General features: G+C 51.0%; 1 protein-coding gene across 4 annotated transcripts; it reads left to right on the top strand.

The window, feature by feature from the left end:
* The first annotated feature begins 5500 nt into the window (after positions 1-5500).
* Positions 5501-19067, top strand: Kif22 (kinesin family member 22). 4 transcript variants are annotated; one of them, XM_004856145.4, is made up of 14 exons: positions 5505-5701; positions 11016-11211; positions 12342-12469; positions 12559-12713; positions 12922-13131; positions 13214-13444; positions 13577-13730; positions 13830-13965; positions 15700-15868; positions 16317-16482; positions 17134-17204; positions 17937-18155; positions 18221-18280; positions 18365-18482. In XM_004856145.4, exons 1-14 carry the CDS (start codon positions 5647-5649, stop codon positions 18410-18412), a joined length of 1998 nt encoding a protein of 665 aa, XP_004856202.1. In that variant the 5' UTR covers positions 5505-5646; the 3' UTR covers positions 18413-18482. The 4 variants fall into 4 exon arrangements, with proteins under 4 accessions (XP_087065117.1, XP_087065116.1, XP_004856202.1 ...); XM_087208992.1 differs by having other exon boundaries at positions 5508-5701; positions 11002-11211; XM_087208991.1 differs by having other exon boundaries at positions 5501-5701; positions 8652-11211; positions 17937-18280; positions 18365-19067.
* Positions 19068-19070: the final 3 nt, after the last annotated feature.

Below are 19070 nucleotides of genomic sequence, written 5' to 3' on the forward strand. Positions count from 1 at the left end.
TTAATCCCCAGTATGCATAGGGAGTAGGTAAGATTCTGGCTTGCATCCGCGCTTTTCAGGGATGGTTCCTAAGAGTGTTCACCTATGCAGAAGCCCTGAGTTACGGTGAGGCCAAGCTGCAGCTCACTGCCCAGACCCCAGCTGTCCCACTCCTGTCTCCTTCCTGGTCCTCCCTGGATGGGACGCTGCTTCTCTGCCGGGACGCCACCTGATTCTGCTGACCTTAGTGCTTGCCCTATGTGCCGGGCCTGGATTTGGACCGTGTTCATCCCTAGAATGCACCTAACCCTCAAGTTTTGGCTAAGTTTGTGCTGAGGGACTCTGCCCTGTTACCTGGCCCAGTGGCCCCACCTTTACCCGGAAGGCCGCTTTCCTTGCCCAGCTCTCAGAACTGAGATCCTTCCTCAGGCACCAGCGTGTTCCCAACACCAGAAACTCCGTCAATACCACGCCCTAAAAAGGCAGCTCCAAAGGGAAGAGATTTTCACTGTGGGTCAACATGAAGGACCAGCTGCGGTTTAGAGGACTCAGTGCGGTCACTGGATAGTTAGGGCAAGGGCATGAACTTGCTCTCGTTCCCAGACCTGGAATACTAAGTGTTTTTCGGGTAGTGGCAGTGACTTACTGCTCCCAGCAGACTTATTCATGTCACAGGAAAGGTCTGTTAAGCTTCTTCCTAATTAGCCAGCCCTAACTACACAGGGAGACCCTACCTCAAAAAACCAAAAAATGAACGTCATAGAAATAAACTGATAGGGCCAGGGATTTAGCTCAGTGGTTCGCCACCTGCTTTGCAAGTCCAAGGTCCTGAGTTGGATCTCCCGTACAAAACAAACAAACAAACAAACAAACAAGAAAGCTGGCACCCATGAGCAGCCACTGTCCACCCCGCCCTCTACCTGCATGGCTTTGCCTGCTCTGCTGTTGCGCAGGCGTGGCTGTACCACCACGTGGCTTCATCCACGAGGGGTGCTTTCGTGGCTCACCCTTGCTGCAAGGGTGTCAGTGCTTCCATCCGCTCTGGGGGTGGAGGTGACAGGTTTCTGACAGAGCCATTGTCCGGGCAGCCCCAGGGCAGCCTTACACCAGGGTTCCCACACTGCCCAGCAGGGATGCTAGCACCCAGGAGCAGCCCCGCGAGGGGACTAACTGGAGGCAGCCTGGCTTTTGTTATTTTACATAGTAGGTTTTTGTAAAAACTTTTATTTGAAGAAAAGTTTCCTTTACTTTATTTTGTTGGGTTTTTTTTTTTTTTGGTACTGGGGATCAAACTCAGGTCCTTGTGCTTTCGAGGCAGGTGGCGGAACCACTGAGCTAAATCCCCGGCCAACCTTTACTTTAAAAAGCTTTCAAATAGCTGAAAAAAAAAAAAGCTGCAGTAATCACGTTTACTAAACATTCCCTGGTAGGTGCTAGGAATATAAATCTACTAAATTTTGAGTCTCCTCTTGCAGTCAAATGATTTTACTGTGGTGTAACAATGGTGTTTCCCAAAGGTGCTAAAGGAGCATGAAAGGACAAATAGCTTTCCCTAGGGTGTCTGGAAAGACTGCAGGAGGGGTCGTGTGTGTGCGCGCGCGCGCGTACGTGAACAACCCCAGGGTCCGGCTCACGAAGAGGCAGGAGATAGGAACGCTAACAGGGCTGGGGGTGTTAGAGACACACTTACCATGGACAAGGCCCTGCATTTGATCCCCAGCATCCAAAAAAGTAAAGAAAAGAAACCTACAAGTGGCTCAATATTCCTAAAATCCAAATTATAATGGGCAAAGACTGAAGTCCAGCCAGGTGCGCTGGTGCAGGGCTGTAATTCCAGGTATGCAAGATGCTGAGGCAGGAAGATCTCAGGTTCAAGGTTAGCCTGGGCAATTTAGTGAGACTCTGTCTCAGAATAAAATTTAAAAGGATGGGGCCAGGGATTTAGCTCAGCAGTTTCACCGCCTGCTGCACAAGCTCAAGGACCCGAGTTCGATCCCCAGTACCAAATAAATAAATAAATAAAAGGACTGGGGACAGTAGCCCAGTGGTGGAGTGCTTGCCCAGCACGCGCAAGGCCCTGGGTCCATTCCCCATCACCCCTCCTCCACACACACAGCATGGAGCCTCATGAAAAGGCAGGGGCCATACAATGTAAACTTTAGTGGCTATGAGGAGCCATTGAATCAAACTTTATCCAGAAGATTGACAAATACACATGAAAGCGTTATTTTCCTGCTGTAAGTGGGGAAAATAGACTGCAGTTGGAATAGGATGAGATAAAGCAGTTAAGAGACTCAGTCCAGACTAGAAATGACTAATATTTGCACAAAGGCAGTAGCACCAGGGAGAGAGGAGAGGACAAACTTGTCACACTTGGAGTGGAAGGGCAGACACTGAGCACTTGGTAAGTGAAGCATGAGAGTGAGTGAGGAAGGGCTGCCGAGGAGGAGGACTACCTTGTCTGTAGCCTCTCAACTGAAGAGGGGTATTCTGCTCCGAGATGGGGGATACAAATGGCAAACTGATTAGCTCAGACCTGTTCAGTCTTGATGTACATGGTACATCTCTAACTGAGATCCAAACTGCAGGATGCTTGAGAATAAAGCTTCTTGTCAGGAGCAGTTCTACACAGATTTGGGGGAAAATCATTTTGTAAAGAAAGCATGACTGTAGCTGTCTAAGGCCCGATGTAGCCTTGCCCGAGAGCCGGCTATGGGGGGGAACACAACTCCCTTTTGCCTCTGGTCACACCTGAGGCCTCAGTGGTCTGTGACGCTGTGGCACTCAAGGGCAAGGTGACACCAGCCAAAGGCGAAGGCGTCCTGGCTCCTTGAGAACCCAGTAGCGACACAGAAGAGAAAGGCCTCACCTGGGGAGGGAGGAGCTCCTGATCAGCCCAGCTCTTCAGCTGCTGAGGTGGGGACCTCTCCTTTCCGCCCTCATCAGTGTGAGATCTGTATCAGCAGTGAGACCAGGCATGAGATCGCTGTGCCCCCCAGGTCACCTGAAGCTCCCTCTGATTACTGTGTGCACCCAGCACATGGTGGCCGGCTCGGGGAGTCTTTGTCTTTGCTGCTCTGAGGCACTGACCTCCCGGCCACCCTTATACATTGAAATTACACAGGTCTCTGTTGTCCTTTTTTCAGCCTTGCTGTCCCCCTCTCTAGGCAGAGGAAATCAGCTTCTGATAGCTTCTTATAAAAATTTTATTTAGGGCCGGGGATTTAGCTCAGTGGTTCCGCTGCTTGCCTTGCAAGCACAAGGACCTGAGTTTGATCCCTGGTACCAAAAATAAAAAAAATTATTTTTAGTTTACAAATACTAATTGTATACATTTATAGGGCACAGTGTAATGTTTTGGTGTTTACAACATGGAATGGTTACATCAGATTAATTAACAAACCCATCACCTATCTTTTTTTGATGTGGTGAAAACATTTAAAATCTACTCTTAGCAATTCTGAAACATACATTAATGCTTATTATATCACCACTCTGTCAGTAGAGTCGCTAAAGTTTATTCCTCCTGTCTGAATGGGACGTGGCACCCTCTCTCTGACCAGGGCCTCCCTTTCTCTCCCCCTCTCCAGCCTGTGGTGACCATTATTCTTCTGTCCACTGACACGAGTCCCACACTTTTAGATTCCACACTGTAAGGAAGATGCTGCAGTATTTATCTTTCTATGCTAGTCTATTTCACATAACACAAGGTCCTCCAGGTTCATCCGTGTTGTTGCAAATAATGGAACTGGATGGAGGCAAAAACATACATTTATTAAACATGATTAACTTAAAAACACTAAGCCAGGGCTGGGGATTTAGCTCAGTGGTTCCAGCACCTGCCTCAAAGGTGAAAGGTCCTGAGTTCAATCTCCGGTACCAAAAAAAAAAAGAAATCAGGAGGAATAAAAACCAAATTTCCCAAACAGACCAGTTTCAACTGGCATGATAGTGAATTTCATTTCATAAAGGTAACCTAAAGTAACTCAGTGTTAATCAACCAATTGTTTTTCTAATTTTGCATCTCCCCTTGACCATCTTGTAGAGCAAGATGACCAAAATTCACTCTTCCATTTCTGCTTTCTTCAGCCTTTCCTTTGCATAAAACCAACCTCTTTTACTCAGGTAATTCAAACACTCATTCTGCTTCACGGAATGAAGTGTTGCTCAATTCTAGAATCGCAAATAAAGCCAGTCAAGATCTTTGAATTGTAATTTTGTCCTTTGGCAGGTGGAACACAATGTCTAAGCCAGGGCCCTACCAGGATCTCAAAGATGGAGCGATCATTCCCAGCTAACCTTCCAGAAGGGACAGAGAACTACTTCAAAGACCCTGAACCCTTAGGACACAGACTATGGGGGAGGTTGGTTAGCAACAGTTAAAACTGGCCCTTAACGCTCTAAAGTAAGGAACGGAGAGCTGGTCTCCTTGCTCGGATGCGTGACACAAGGAGCCCTGTGCCGGGCAAGAGTGAGGGCCACATGACCGACTGTCCCCACCCGCACCAGTGTGGCCCAGATCTGCAGGACCCAGGGTCGCCACTGACCCGAGACCCCTGCCACGCAGCAAATGAAGTGTGATAGCCAACCCGACTCCATCTTGTGCCTCAATTTCATTTTGTACCTGTGCTTGAACAAAGTGCTTGCACACGAACAAAGCACCCCAAACCCCCACATCCTGCTTGCCAGTAAACTCCCTAGTTTCAGGATGTTTTGTAGCTCACCTAGTGTGTGTGAAACTTCCTTGTACCCCCCACTAAGCTGGCATGATTCTGCTTCTGTAAGATTCCGCTTGCTCTCCCCTGAGCCCTCCCCAACTGAAAGCTTGATTTAAAAGGAGAAATCAAACTGCTTCCCATTGCCGAGGAACCTTTCTGGGCACTAGCACCCCTCGGCCGCCGGCTATAATAAATGGACATGAGGGCCGGGGATTTAGCTCAGTGGTTCTGGTGCCTGCCTCCCAAGCACAAGGTCCAGAGTTTGATCCCTGGTACCAAAAAAAAAAAAAGTCAGAATAAATGGGCATGAATCTGGCACAAAATGTGGCACATCTCTATTGTCGGAACTCACTCCTCTACAGCAGAAGCAGCTTATGAGGCAAGAAACCTCAGAAAGGGAGACCCTTTCCAGTAGTTCAGGACAATCCTGCTTCCAGGCAGCATCTTCCTTATTCATATAATCACCTCTCTGCCACTAAAGTAGCAAAAACTATATTAATCGCAGGGAAATTTCGGTATGAATCGATCGAGTGCCTCTGATCACTGTCTGCTTGACTTGTGGCAAGATTCGTGGATGAGGGGGGGGGAAATGAGGCGAAATGTCTACACTTCCGCAAATCTACACCTGGAAACCGGAAAGCCAGGAGGAGTAACGAGCCCAGACCCCTCCGGCCCGCAGCAGTTCCCTCCTGCGCCTCGGCTTCCAAGCTTTCGCTAAAGCGCACGCCCGACGTCAACGGCTGTGCGACTAACGTGCACACGCATGCGTCCTCCGCAAGGGGAAACTTTTACTTGCCGGACCGAAACGGAAGCGAGCCCTAGAAGGCGGGAGAGAAGCGATCCCCAAGAGGGGCTTCCGGAAGCGCGTGGCCGTGATTGGTGGAGCCTAGGAGAGGGGCGGGACCCCGGCAATTTGAATGGGCGAAGCGGGCCCGACGGAGGGTTTGGAATGGAAGCTGGGTCCTCGGCGCAGCTGAGACGCCAGATGGCGACGGCAGCCTCAGGTACACCGGTCGTGCAAGGGCGCGGCGGGGCACCGAAGCCTGGAGCTTCATGGGGTAATGCGTCGAAGTCTGGCATGGGTCCCGCGGGTCGTCCAGGAGAGAGGGAGAGATGGGAGCGCTGGGCTCGCGAGCGCGCCGCCCTCCGCCCTCCGCCCTCCTGCCTCCTGCCTCCTCTCGGGTCCGTAGACCTAGCCCCACAGCCTGGTTCGAGCCCGGCGCACTTCTTTCTAATTCAGTCTCTTCGTCTGTAAAGTAGGGGCAGTGACCCCATCTGTGGGAATTACCTGAGTGATAAGGCAAGCGCGCTACCTGTAAATAGGGCTGCGGCTGGGGGCTCGTCTGTGTTTGCTTGGTGTTTGGGTGCGGAGATGCAGGAAGGCAGGGCCGGGGTTCAGACCAGGCTGCAGCTGGTTGTGAGGTGGCAGCACAAGATACGCTGAGATCACAGACAAGGGAAATAAAGGGCCACTTGCCGTCCCCCTGGCTGTGGAGGTTGGAAAGGCTGTTAGGTCGTGGGAATCCTTTCCATTTCCAGGAAGGTGTGTTTACACGTGCCTCTTCCTGTGCGGGCTACGTGGGCAGTGATCGTGGGCTCCGGGCACCGTGGCACTTTACTTGGACCCCCGCTGCTTGCTGGTCGGCCTGTGGGGGACACCAAGACACTTAGGAGACTACCTAACACATGTTGTTCTTGCTATTGCCAGGCACAACTGTAAGCATTTTAGGATGATGATTTGCTGTTACAAAACGCCACAAGGTGGTTACTGTTTGTTGTCCTTGCTTTTGTTATTGTTTGTGTTTTGAGACAGAGTCTCACTATGTAGTCCAGGCTGGCTTTAAACTCTAGATCCTCCTACCTCAGCCTCCCTGGTGCTGGGATTACAGGCGTGCAATATACCCACCTTATTGTCTTTGTTTTTGACTTGAGGAAACTGAGGCATAAATGGGTTAAATAGCTTGTCCAGAGTTAACAGGACGTGTAAATACTGGTGGCCAAGTTCACACCCAGGCAGTTGGGTTCCAGAGCCTCTGCTTTCACCATTACCCTGAAATACACTGTTCCTGTCTAGGCGTAGCCTCCCTTCACTTGAAAGGCAGACTATATCTGCTACATAGTAGATATTTGGAGGGAATTTAAAATGGCTTCCAGTCACATAAATAGATGTGGTGTGATGAAACACAGTGAGAGATGGGTATAAACTGCTACAAAACTGTGGAATCTGAAATTCTTGGGTATTCTGGGAGGAAAGTTATACTTGAAGTGGGTCTCAAAGATTGGATAGAAGTTTGCTAGGCCTTGGGTGAAAGAAAAGAACACATTCGTAACATAAAGAAGACCAAAGAATATTCTTTTGGCTTTGTAAAAGAAAGAAGAGTTAAATGGAATAAAACTTGGGAATTATGAGAGGGAAAAATGGGGGTAAAGTGCTAGCATTGTTCAACCTCAGAGGTGATTTTATGACAAAAGAGTCTTATTCTGTGTGTGGCCTCTCCTTCCCCGGCCCAAGATAAACATTTTCTGAATTTTGGTGCCTGCAATTTTTTGTCACTTTTGTGTGGAGGGCCCCCCCCCCCACCTCCAGACAGGGTCTTGCTCTGTAATTCAGGCTGGCCTTGAACTCACTGTGTAGCCCAGGGTGGCCTTGAACTTGCAGCAATTCTCCTGCCTCAGCCTCCCAAGGGCTGGAATTATAGCCATGCACCACCATGCCAGCCTTTGTATTTGAATAAATTGTTGTACATGAATAGATGTAGATTGTTGTACATGAGAAAAATAAGACATCTTCTGAAAATAAGCCCTATTGTGTCTTTTGGAGCAAAAATTAATATGACTCAGTCTTACTTTGGGGGCAATACAGTTAGAGGTGATGTCTAAGCAGCAGCTCCAAATTTGGATCAGAAGAAAGCTCTGGTGTGGAAGTTACAGGTAGAGACCGTCAGCTTTAAGATGATATTTGAAGTTAAGAGAGCAACTAACCATGTCCACAAAGTGAAGCAGAGTGGTTTCAACTGGAGGGCACTTTATGTCCCACTGATCATTTGGAGATGTTTGGAGACATTTTTTGCTTGCTGCAACTTGAGAGTAAGACATGAGGGGCCGGGGATTTAGCTTAGTGGTTTCTCCGCCTGCTGCACAAGCGCAAGGACCCAAGTTTGACCCCTGGTACCAAAAAAAAAAAAAAAGAGTAAGACATGAGGAAGGCTTCTGGGATCTAGTGGATTAAGGGCTAAACACCCTATAACACACAGGACAACCTTTCAATAAAGAATTATCCAGCCCAGAATATCAATAGTGTGGAAGTTGAGAAATCCGGGCCTAGAGAGAGGATAGGAGGAACATGGGAAAACATTCAAGAAACTGTGGAGTGAACAGAGAGTTAGTGAGACAAACCAGGAGAAAGGATGGCATGGAAACTAAGGAAATAGTGTGTCTCCCCAAAGTGTTGATGCTTTGGGGAAACAAGCAGGGCTGGGACTGAGTGTGTCTGCTGGGTCTAGCAGTAGAGAAGTCATTGGCGACCTGCTGAACAGCAAGGATAGAGACAGGTTGGGGGCACGAAGTGTGAGTAGCAAGAGAAAGGGTAGAATAATCATAACAACTAACATTTACTGAGCCCTTGTTGCTAGGCACTGAACTAAACATTGTATGTACATTATTGCTTTAAATCTTAGAAGGATAGGGGCCGGGATTTAGCTCAGTGGCACCACATGCCTTGCAAATGCAAGGTCCTGAGTTCGATCCCCAGTACCGGAAAAAAAAAAAAAATCTTTGAAAGATACTATTTTTATTTTTGTTCATTTTTTGCAGTACTGGGGATTAAACTCAGGGCTTTCTAGCTGAGCTACATCCTCAGACCCTTTTATTTTACTTTTTTTTTTATGGTGAAAATAATGTGTATTTAGAATTAGCCAGCTGGACTCAGTTTGATGATCCTAATTTTGTTGGCAGCATCCAAGAAATCATCATCAGGAGCCAGTGGAACATACGCCTTCTTCTCTCCATCAGGCCTGATTAGGGTTCTGACCTTGGCCACATCGGTGTCCTAGAGCTTCTTCACAGCTTGTGTGATCTGGTGCTTGTTGGCCTTGACATCCACAATGAACACGAGTGTGCTGTTGTCCTCTGTCTTCTTCATGGCAGACTCTGTGGTCGGGGGAACTTGATGATGGCATAGTGGTCAAGCTTGCTTCTCCTGGGGGTGCTTTTCCGAGGGTATTTTGGCTGTCGCTGGAGCCACAGTGTCTTGGGATAGCGGAAGGTGGGTAACGTGTGGATTTTCTTCTTTTTGTGGCTGTGCTGCCTTTCAACACTGCTTTCTTGGCTTTCAAAGCTTTTGCTTTGGCTTCAGCTTTGGGAGGGGCAGGAGCTTCCTTCTTTGCCTTCAGCGCTGTCTTGGTAAAAAGCCCCTTTTATTTTACTTTGAGACAGGTTCTTGCTGAGTCACTAAGTTGCCCAGACTGAGCTTGCATTTGCTCCTCCTGTCTCAGCCTCCCAGAGTGCTAGGATTACAGGCCTGACTTGGTTTTTGGTGTTTTGGTTTTTTTGGTACGGAGGATTGAACTCAGGACCTTGCGCTTGTGAGGCAGGTGCAGTACCATTGAGCTAAATCCCTGGCCCCTTCTGCACAGTTTTGGGAAACTCAGTGAAGCCATTTGCATTTCTTCTCTTCTGCACACAAGCACGTGCAGGTGTCTCCCTGCTTGCTCCTAGCTCCCAGGTCTGCCATGAGGAGCCCCTGAGAACCGTAAAGGAGAAATGGCAATGCGGGGCTGTCAGGTGAACAGAGCCTCAGCTTTGGAAACAGACCATCTGCTTATGTGCATGCTTTGCTTATGTGTAGGATTCTTTCCAGGGATAATCTGCTGCCTTTTCGTCGTGCTATTTCTGTGTTGGCCAAATACACCAACCTTCTTTTTGTATTGTCTATAAGGCCACTGGCTCCTGGTAACCAGCTGTTAGTACTGCGAGGAAAAGAATGAGCTGCCAAGAGCTTTCCCAGTTGGTACATAAAACGGAGGCTACACACATCCTTGTTAAAAGCAGATTTGAGAGTGAAGAGATTTAGGTTTGAATTCTATAGCTGTGAGCTTTAGTATGCTTACCTCCAAGGTAAAACAGAGTAATATTCTCCTCTAAGGTTTATTTCAACTCACTTAATTCTGACAAAAAAGCCCCACCTTTTGATTTTCGATGATAAAAATAATTTATAATTGTTATTTTTTCAAATGCCTTAGATTTGATCATTGGAAGGAAGCTAAATGAAAAGCTTATGAGACAGAATTATTTGTCAGTGCCTTTTGCAGGCTAAGCTGGGACAGAAAAGGACAGGCGCCGCTCAACCTGATCCTTCCAAAGATGTCCACCCACAGCGTGATTGCTTTTTAAAAATGCAAACATCACAGCATTACAGAACTGAGTAACGTAAAAAATAAGCCCACATAATTCTCTATCAAGAGAAAAACACCGTTAGCAATTTAAGGGTGCACGCGTGTGTGTGTGTGTGTGTGTGTGTGTGTGTGTGTGTGTATATTTATATCTAAGTATGAATATAAGCCTCAGGTAAGAAATGGAGGCATGGAGATTTATATCTAAGTATGAGTATAAGCCTCAGGTAAGAAATGGAGGCATGGAGTCAGGCAATTCATATCTGGGGTCAAATCTTTTAATCTTTAGAACAACTCTGTGAGGTGCTGGTCTGACATACCTGAGCAATGCAAAACAAGCCTCAGCAACAGCAGCAGCATCTGAGAGCTTGTCAGAAAGGCGGTCTCAGGCATCACCCAAGGGACTGAGGCTGAATTCTGACAGATCTTCCAGGTTATCTGCAGTTTGAGAAGCCTGTACACACTGCTGGGCCTACTTGCATGACAGAGTATCTCTGGGGAAGTCAGGGCTTTCACTGGAATGAACCCTCAAATGGACTTAAACTCCTAATTTCATTGAGGAACAAAGGCATGTTCTGCTGGACATGGGTGTATATTTTAGATTAGAAAGGCATGATGACAATTATGCTGAATTGTTAGCTTTATCAAATTGTTCCCAGGATGTTTTTCCTTGTTTCACCCGAAAGGCTTGTCCCTGCCCGCCCTCAGGTTGTTCCAACTTCTCAAGCTCAGCAGTCTTCTGTACCCTGAGTCAGCTGGGGCAGATATTAGGCTGTGGGCGGCAGAGGAGGGAAGGGGCCCACAGCACAGCCACGGTGGGAAGAGCTTCCTCCCCTCAGTGAGCCGGGGCCCCTAAGCCTCCTCACTCAGCTGGTTCCTGCTTTCCCTATGCTACTGCCATACTTTATGCCCAGAATCTCCCCTCTAGGTGCTCGTCGCTGTCGTCTAAGCAAGGTAGGAGGTGGCCGGCGCCCTCCTCCAGCTCGAGTAAGGGTGGCTGTGCGACTTCGGCCATTTCTGGATGAAACGGCTGGAACGAGTGAACCCCCCTGTGTACGAGCCATAGACAGCTGCTCTCTTGAGGTTGCCAACTGGAGGAACTTCCAGGAGACTCTCAAGTACCAGTAAGTTCAGGCCACTCCTCTCTCCCGCTCCTTGGCCTGTTCACATTGTCAGTGACCCGGACCGTTTTCAGACCTGCCCCCCAGGACCCTTCTCCCTCTTCAGGATAGCTTTGTTTCCAAATCTTCATTTGCTCAGTTAGGAAATGTCCGTGGGTGCCAGTGTGACGGGTCCTCTGGGGAAGGACAGAGGCTGAATCAGACACATTACTGTTCAGTCTTAAGGAGGATATTGGCGCAGAGGGACGAGAGAGTGCCGAGTGGGGCTGGGGCAGGCGGTGTCAGAGAAGAGCACCCAGATTTGGGGGTAGTACACGAGGGCAACTACTTTCAGACCCACTTTGGGCCGGGGATTTAGCTCAGTGGTTTCTCCGACTGCTATGCAAGGGCAAAGACCTGAGTTCGATTCCTGGTACCAAAAAAAAAAAAAAGAATGGAAACCTTTCAGACCCACTGAGAATTTAAGTTCAGTCTCCTTGGCCTGTTATTTTAGGCTGGGGGATGGCAAACTACACCCTGCAGTCAAGTCAGACCAGGAGTCTCTGTAAATAGTTTTATCATCTTATTTACATATTGCCCATAGCTACTTTGTCATTTTTAATTAATTAATTTTTTTTTGAAGCAGGGTCTCACTATGTAGCCCAGGCTGGCCTCAAACTCAGCAATCCCCCTGCCTCTGCTTGCTGAATGCTAGGATTACAGGCGTGCTCCACCACGCCTATCCTTGATATACAGAACTCCTTCCCCCTCCCTCCCTCCCTTCTTTCCTTCCTTTCTCCCCCTCCCTTCTCCCCCTCCCTTCCGTCCTCTTCCTTTCCCTTCTGTAAAATCTTGCTTCCTCCAGCCGAATCAGTTACCCCTAGTGTGTTCTTATTCTTGTTTCCTGAATCCCAGCAAAGTATGGGTATTTGTCTATCCCACCCAGTCACAAACCCCCTGAAAGCAGCGTCAGCTTCATTTCTCTTTTCCTACCATCAGTACAGACACTGGGACAGAACAGGTGTTCCGTGGATGCTTTTAAGGTTTTTAAGCAGGAAGCGGCATAGGGACTTTCTTTTAAATCTGAACCTAGTATCTTGTAGATCTGGGTGCCAACACAATGCCCTGCTAATGCTCCCTTCTTTGCTCTACAGGTTTGATGCCTTCTATGGGGAGAGGAGCTCTCAGCAGGACATCTATGCAGGTTCAGTGCAGCCCATCCTGAGGCACCTACTGGAAGGGCAGAATGCCAGCGTCCTTGCCTATGGACCTACAGGAGCAGGTGAGAGAGCCCAAATGGAACAGGTATGGTCAGAGAAGGCCAGGGAAATGGAGAGGACCACCATGAAGCTTTCTCCATGCTTTCCCCAGGGAAGACACATACAATGCTGGGCAGCCCAGAGCAACCTGGTGTGATTCCCCGGGCTCTCATGGATCTCCTGCAGCTCACAAGAGAGGAGGGTGCTGAGGGCCGGCCGTGGGCCCTTTCTGTCACTATGTCCTACTTAGAGATCTACCAGGAAAAGGTGAGGCCTCTCTCAGTTGGGGAGGGAAGAAACACAGGTCAGAGGAAGATAGTTCTAGACGGTGGAGCTCTGCTCTGGTCGGGAGGTGAGGTGGGATATGGAGACAGAGGCTGGGATGGTAAGTAGCATCTAACAGAGGAAAGAAGACTGGCCCCCAGGGAGCAGACTGAACATGCGAAACAGGCCACACCTGTCGCTGCTCAAACAGGTGCTAGACCTCCTGGACCCTTCGTCTGGAGACCTGGTGATCCGAGAAGACTGTCGGGGGAACATCCTGATTCCGGGCCTCACGCAGAAGCCCATCACTAGCTTCACGGATTTTGAGCGGCACTTCCTGCCAGCCAGTGGAAATCGGACGGTAGGAGCCACCCGGCTCAACCAGCGCTCCTCCCGCAGTCATGCGGTGCTCCTGGTCAAGGTTAGGCCACTACAGAGGGGAGGACCTGGGGAGCCCCCGCCTGGTGAACTGAACTGAGCCTGGGGTGCCTGTTCTTCCCCAGGTGGATCAGCGGGAGCGTCTGGCCCCATTTCGACAGCGGGAGGGGAAACTCTACCTCATTGACTTGGCTGGCTCAGAGGACAACCGGCGCACAGGCAACCAGGGCCTCCGGCTCAAGGAGAGCGGGGCCATCAACACCTCCCTCTTCGTGCTGGGCAAGGTGGTGGATGCACTGAGCCAGGGCCTCCCACGAGTGCCCTATCGCGACAGCAAGCTCACCCGCCTGCTGCAGGTCAGGTTCGGGTGGGCCAGGGGAAAAGGGCCTGGGGGAGGAGGTTCTTAGCTTGCTGGGGTGTGGGGAATAGCAGTTAAGGAAAGGGAAAGCTGGGGTTCTGACTCACCCACTCCAATCTCCACCCCTCAGGACTCTCTGGGTGGCTCAGCCCACAGCATCCTCATCGCCAACATTGCTCCGGAGAGACGCTTCTACCTAGACACAGTCTCTGCACTCAATTTCGCTGCTAGGTCCAAGGAAGTGATCAACCGGCCTTTCACCAATGAGAGCCTGCAGCTTCATGGTGAGGACCAGGGGAGGCACGAGTGGAAAGGCCACCAAGCACCAGCACAGTGGCTGACCACGTCCTGCCTCCCCTTACAACCCCTCGATACTCTCCTAGTCTGGCCACCCGTTAAGCTGTCTCAAAAAGAACTGCTAGGCCCGTCTGAGGCAAAAAGGGCCCGAGGCTCTGGGGAAGAGGAGCCTGGGAGCCCTGAGCCTGCAGCAGCTCCAGGCCCGGCCTTCCAGAGATTCAGGTGAGCTGTGGGCCTTGGTGTTACCCTTCCCCACTGAGTAGGTTAGCAGCAGAGATGGTGAACTTGCTGCTGCGTTGGGGACCTCAGGAGGCTTCCTTCTGGGGCTCCTGGCCCCCTCCCTCTCTATGTTCCAGTCCCTTCATGCTGTCAACAAAACCTCACATTTTTTTTTTTTTTTTTTTAAACCTCACATTTTGGGGCAGCTGTTTCAAAGCAGTTTTGCTCCTGACTTGAGAGTCATCAGGTCCAGGGGACAAGAGCAAAGCTAGACAGGCCAGGACGAGGGGAAGAGAGGTCTCACCAAGACTTCTCCATTGTGTGTTTGGCCAGCCCTTTTGGGACTAAGGAGCCAGTTGCTGTCCTAATTTACTCTGTTTCTACCCTCAATTCCAACAAAGCCTGAGCCCCATTTGTGTGTGTGGCCCCACCTTCTGCCCTGTATGTACCAATCATCACAAGGCTTACCTCTTTCTAGTAACTTTGCATTCTGTTTGGCCACTTGATCCTGTGAGTCAAAGAGCCAGCTGCAGTTCTAACTTTGCCTGTTTCTACCCCTATCCAAATAAAGCCTAAGTAACTATGTAAATGCTAAGACTCCTGAACAGAGGTGACCCAAGAAGGCCAAGGAGCACTGCACTCTCCACCCAGGAGGCTTTGTTACAGTGGAGGACAGTGTACACAGAAGGCGCTTGCTCACTCGGGCCCATCTCTCAACTGTGCCTTTCCTAAGCCATCCATCCATGGTCTCCTCTTCTCTGCACACAAACTGAAACTTACACGTGTACATGTGTGAGCAGCAAGGTCCTCCAGATTGGAATTCTGGGCTAGGAGAGGGTCAGAGCTGGGGTGTATCAGACCTAGAGAGATACACGAGGCCAGGCATGGGTGGACAGTACAGAGAATAAGGGGCACCGCTTGTTCTGTAAGAGCCAAGAAGGAAGAGGTGACATCTAGTCTTTGCTACACATTTTCTCATCTTGTTCTCTTGAGGATTTGCACATAAAGAACAGGACACAGGCGCTGTCTTCAAGGAGCTACTTTACAGTGTACCAAAGAAATGCTTGATTAGCTGGGGATTTAGCTCAATGGTTTCACCACCTGCTGTGCCAGCACAAGAATCCGAGTTTGATCCCCGGTACCAAAAAAAAAAAAAAAAGAAAGAAATGCTTGGTTAAGCTGGGCATCGTGGGGAAGGTGGCATCAAACTGACTGAAAGATGATGAAGAGGTGAGGGGAGAATTCCAGGCAGAAGGAATGAGTATAGACAGCCAGGACTCTGTTAGAACAGGTCTTTCCTGCCACTCAGGGTAAAAGCCTGGTTTTTGAGGCTTTATTAGCCATCAGCCCTGCTAAAGGTGACCTCTATGACTTTTTTTTCCAACTGATTTTCCAAATAGCCAGGCCCTCAGCTCTTTCTGTCACCCAATTATGGTCTTTTACTCTCCTTGTTAGACAGTGAGTGCCTCCAGAAGCAGACAATTTTGTAGCTTCCTAATACCTGGTACTTAGGTGTTCACTACATGCTTGTTCTTGTCCAATATTCTGGCATCTCTGAGAGGTTACTTCACCTGATGAAGACACTGTCTGGAGCAGCTAGACTTGTTCAGTACTGCCCAGCATGCTCATGTCGGGGCTGTGGACCCCACAGGATATACAGAGATAGGGAGTGTGGGGAATCCTGCTGCTGGAGGCAGTGACGAGATGAGGGCAGTGCAGACTAACTACTTTGTGCAGCCCCCTGCAGAAGCTAAGCAACATGGACCCGGCCATGCTGGAACGCCTGCTGAGCTTGGACCACTTGCTGGGCTCCCAGGGGAGCCAGGGGACCCCTCTGCTGAATACCCCGAAACGAGAGCGAATGGTGCTTCTGAAGACAGTGGAAGAGAAGGACTTGGAGATTGAGGTCAGTGTGGGAGAAGCAGCCAGGATCTCCCGGGCCTTAGCAAGCAATCCTAGGACCTTTAGACAGGGAAGGACAGTCAGGTTGGACTGGAAATTTTTTGGCTTTTGCTGAAGCGCCCTTAACATGGCTCAACTTTGAAAAATAATTGACATCAGATGTGAAGAGTTGGAACCCCCCCCATCACATGTTAATTTCCTAAAACCCAGTTTGTCTTAAGGAGGACCCTGCTTGACAGTCTTTCACTTCAGTATTTCCTAAGGGGCGTGCTCCACCTCTGGGTGTCCCCTGATCATCAGAAGACCCTCAGTTATTTTGGGCTTCATCTGTCTTCCAGTAGCTTCTCCCATCGGCCTAAGTCTTGTCCTCTTGGGCCTTGAACTCTAGCTGCTCACCCTCCTAACTTGCTGCCCTAGTGTTGGGTTTAGGTCACATCTGTGGTTTCCAACAGAGGCTTAAGATGAAGCAAAAAGAGCTGGAGGCCAAGGTACTGGCCCAGGAGGTGACAGAGGAAGAGGAGAAGGAGAACCCTCTCTCACTAGTTCGACCCCTTTCTCGGCGTGCACTCACAGGGGCAAAGCCACTGAAAAAGGCTGTGGTGATGCCCCTACAGCTGAGTAAGTATGCCCCTGCGGCCAAGAGGATGAAGATAACCCAGATCCCACAAGGGAAGGGGTGTTAGTGGGAGCAGCTGTCCTCTTGCCACTGGTTTCCTCCCACCACAGGCAGCCCCAGGGAGGGTTGAGAAGGCTCTAAAGCAGTGCTGGGAGCCTTGCCCTGGTGCAGTGGTGGTGAACCTTTTAGAGACTGAGTGCCCCCAAACTGCAACCAAAACCCCTTATTGCTCACAACACACCAACACTACAGTTGAACCTGACTGCTCAGCTGCTGGGGCAATGCCGGGCAGCTTGGCTCACGTGCTGACAGAGGGGACTTTGTGCCCACGGCAGCATGCATGCTAGAGGTTTGCCTCAGTGCCCTAGGGACAGGCAGATAAGTGTGCAGCTGATTATGATGCAAGACCAACTGAGACTACTTTCAGATACAGGTATTAGAAAGATCATGTTGAATCAGTGGCACTGCACCTGCCTGGCAAGCGAGAGGTCCTGAGTTTGATCCCCAGTACTGGAAAAAAAGAAAGATCATGTGAAAACATGATCAGTGGTTAAAGGGGAACCAAAGAATCAGAAATGGGAGAACAAAGTGGCTACCAGGGAGGGAGCAAAGTGGCCCCTGGCCTGGCCCCAGTTCACAATTCTTGCTCTCAGTTCAGGAGCAAGCAGCATCTCCACACCCTGAGATCCACATCCTGAAGAAGAAGAAAGGGCTGAAGAGAAAGGTGAGCGTAGCTTGAGACTTGAGCATCACCTTAAGCCTAGGACAGGTAAGGTCTTCGGGCAGAGGCTGACCTTGGAAGTACCTGGCCTGACCGAGCCCGCGCTCAATCTTCCAGCTTGGGCACGCTCTGTGTGCAGTGCGTGGCCCTGAGGGACAGTTAGGACGACCTGGACCCATGTGGACACAGCCCAGCGGGCATCCACCACCGGCCAGTCTCCTTCCTTTCTGCGGCTCCTGTGCTGAGAAAGGAGATGCTGACAGGATGAAGTGTGCAGCTCCAATCCTGCCCTCCGCACTTAGGGGAAATATGGCCTAAGCACTCCAAGACACTCAAAGTGTAATCCAAAACCAGGGACATGGGGGGTGCGTGTTACTTACTGCTCCCCCCTCCTCTCCTGGTGAGACAGACACTCCCACTCTGGGGCCTGAGGGTCAAACCAAAGGCTTCAGGCTGGTGCCACTTAGCTACTTCCTCAGCCCCTGTGCGAGACCTGAGAGCTTGCTTTGTGCTTTTCACTTCTTAATTCATTGGGTCTTTGCCTAACTGTTCTAGAGAACGGTACTCAGCATCACCCTAAAGTTGGCGGTGACCAGAAGTACTGTAGAAGGCGGGAGCCAGCCTGAGGGTGTTGGTCACTTGGGGGGGCGGGGGCAGTTGCAGCTGGGCTCCTGGTCTTGGCAGAGGAGTCCGCAGTGCTTCTCCGACTTTTGTCACTCACTCCGTGCCTCCTAGCTGAAGTCCCTGGATGCCCCCGGGCCTGAGGAGGAGGAGAAGGTTGAGGACTGCTGGGAGCTACAGATCAGCCCTGAGCTGCTGGCCCATGGGCGCCAAAAAATACTGGATCTGCTCAACGAAGGTTCAACTCGGGACCTGCGCAGCCTGCAGCGCATCGGCCAGAAGAAGGCCCAGCTCATCGTAGGCTGGAGGCAGCTCCACGGCCCCTTTGGCCAGGTAGTGCGCGGGGAGGCCGGGAGGGGCGCGAGAGCCGGGCCCCGCCCACCGCCGCTGTCCCGCAGGTGGAGGACCTGGAGCGCGTGGAGGGCATCTCCGCCAGGCAGCTGCAGTCGTTCCTCAAGGTCAGGTCCCAGGTCCCGCTGCCACCTCCCGCCCCGCCCCGCGCCCATGCCCCCGCTCCCCCTTAACGCTGCCCTTCTCCGCAGGCGAACATCTTGGGCCTGGCTGCCGGCCGCCGCTGCGGCGCCCCCTGACCGCCGCCTCCTACGTCTTCTCTCAACCCTGTGTAGCCTCGTTCGTGTAAATACAGTTATTACTCCCGTGCTTCAGCCTGATTCTTGGGGCGGTGGGGGCGGGGCCGAGCGATAACCGCCTGGGGGTAGGCAAACTTCTTTCGAGCGCAGCGCCATCTTTGGGAAGCCACGAAGCAGCGCAAGATTGTAAATAAACCGCTAGAGTGGGGAGGGGAGACGACGGTGGCCGAGAGAAGACAAACAGACTGAACGCGAAAAGCAGAGGACGGCGACCGTTAAGCGAGCGCGCGCTTCGAGTTTCGCCCCGCCCGTACCCCCGACGCGCGCTCCCTTATTCTCCCGCTCAGCAGGGACAGCGGTGTTGTGTGCGCGTGCGCGCGAAGTAACGGCCGCTGGTGGAGGGGGGTGACTTGTTGAAGGGGGGAGAAGAGAAGCCACCCTGTCTCCCGCGCGCCCACCACCTGCGCCATCTTCAGCCAATCAGCAGCTGTCTCGGGGGTCTCGCGCTTGAGGCGACTCAGGCTGCCGGGTGGCTCCCCCGTCCCTCCCGCCAGTCCCTCCCGCACCTGCCCCTCCCGCTGGCCTTGCGCGCACTCGCGCTCGCGCCCGCTGCAGCCTCCAGTGTCCTCGCGCCCCCCGCCCGCCCTCCCCGCGCGCT

Source organism: Heterocephalus glaber, unplaced genomic scaffold (genome assembly GCF_053883595.1).
Source record: "Heterocephalus glaber isolate CG9 unplaced genomic scaffold, H.glaber_assembly_v1.0 deba00000943, whole genome shotgun sequence".
Taxonomy (NCBI): domain Eukaryota; kingdom Metazoa; phylum Chordata; class Mammalia; order Rodentia; family Bathyergidae; genus Heterocephalus; species Heterocephalus glaber.

What these genes read in the sequence shown, in the direction of transcription:
- Kif22 (XM_087208990.1), top strand. Translation starts at nt 5,647, where the DNA reads ATGGAAGCTGGGTCCTCGGCGCAGCTGAGACGCCAGATGGCGACGGCA. An exon ending in ATGCGGTGCTCCTGGTCAAG is followed by an intron (nt 13,132 to 13,213) that starts GTTAGGCCACTA and finishes GTTCTTCCCCAG; the next exon opens with GTGGATCAGCGGGAGCGTCT. An exon ending in AGCTCACCCGCCTGCTGCAG is followed by an intron (nt 13,445 to 13,576) that starts GTCAGGTTCGGG and finishes TCCACCCCTCAG; the next exon opens with GACTCTCTGGGTGGCTCAGC.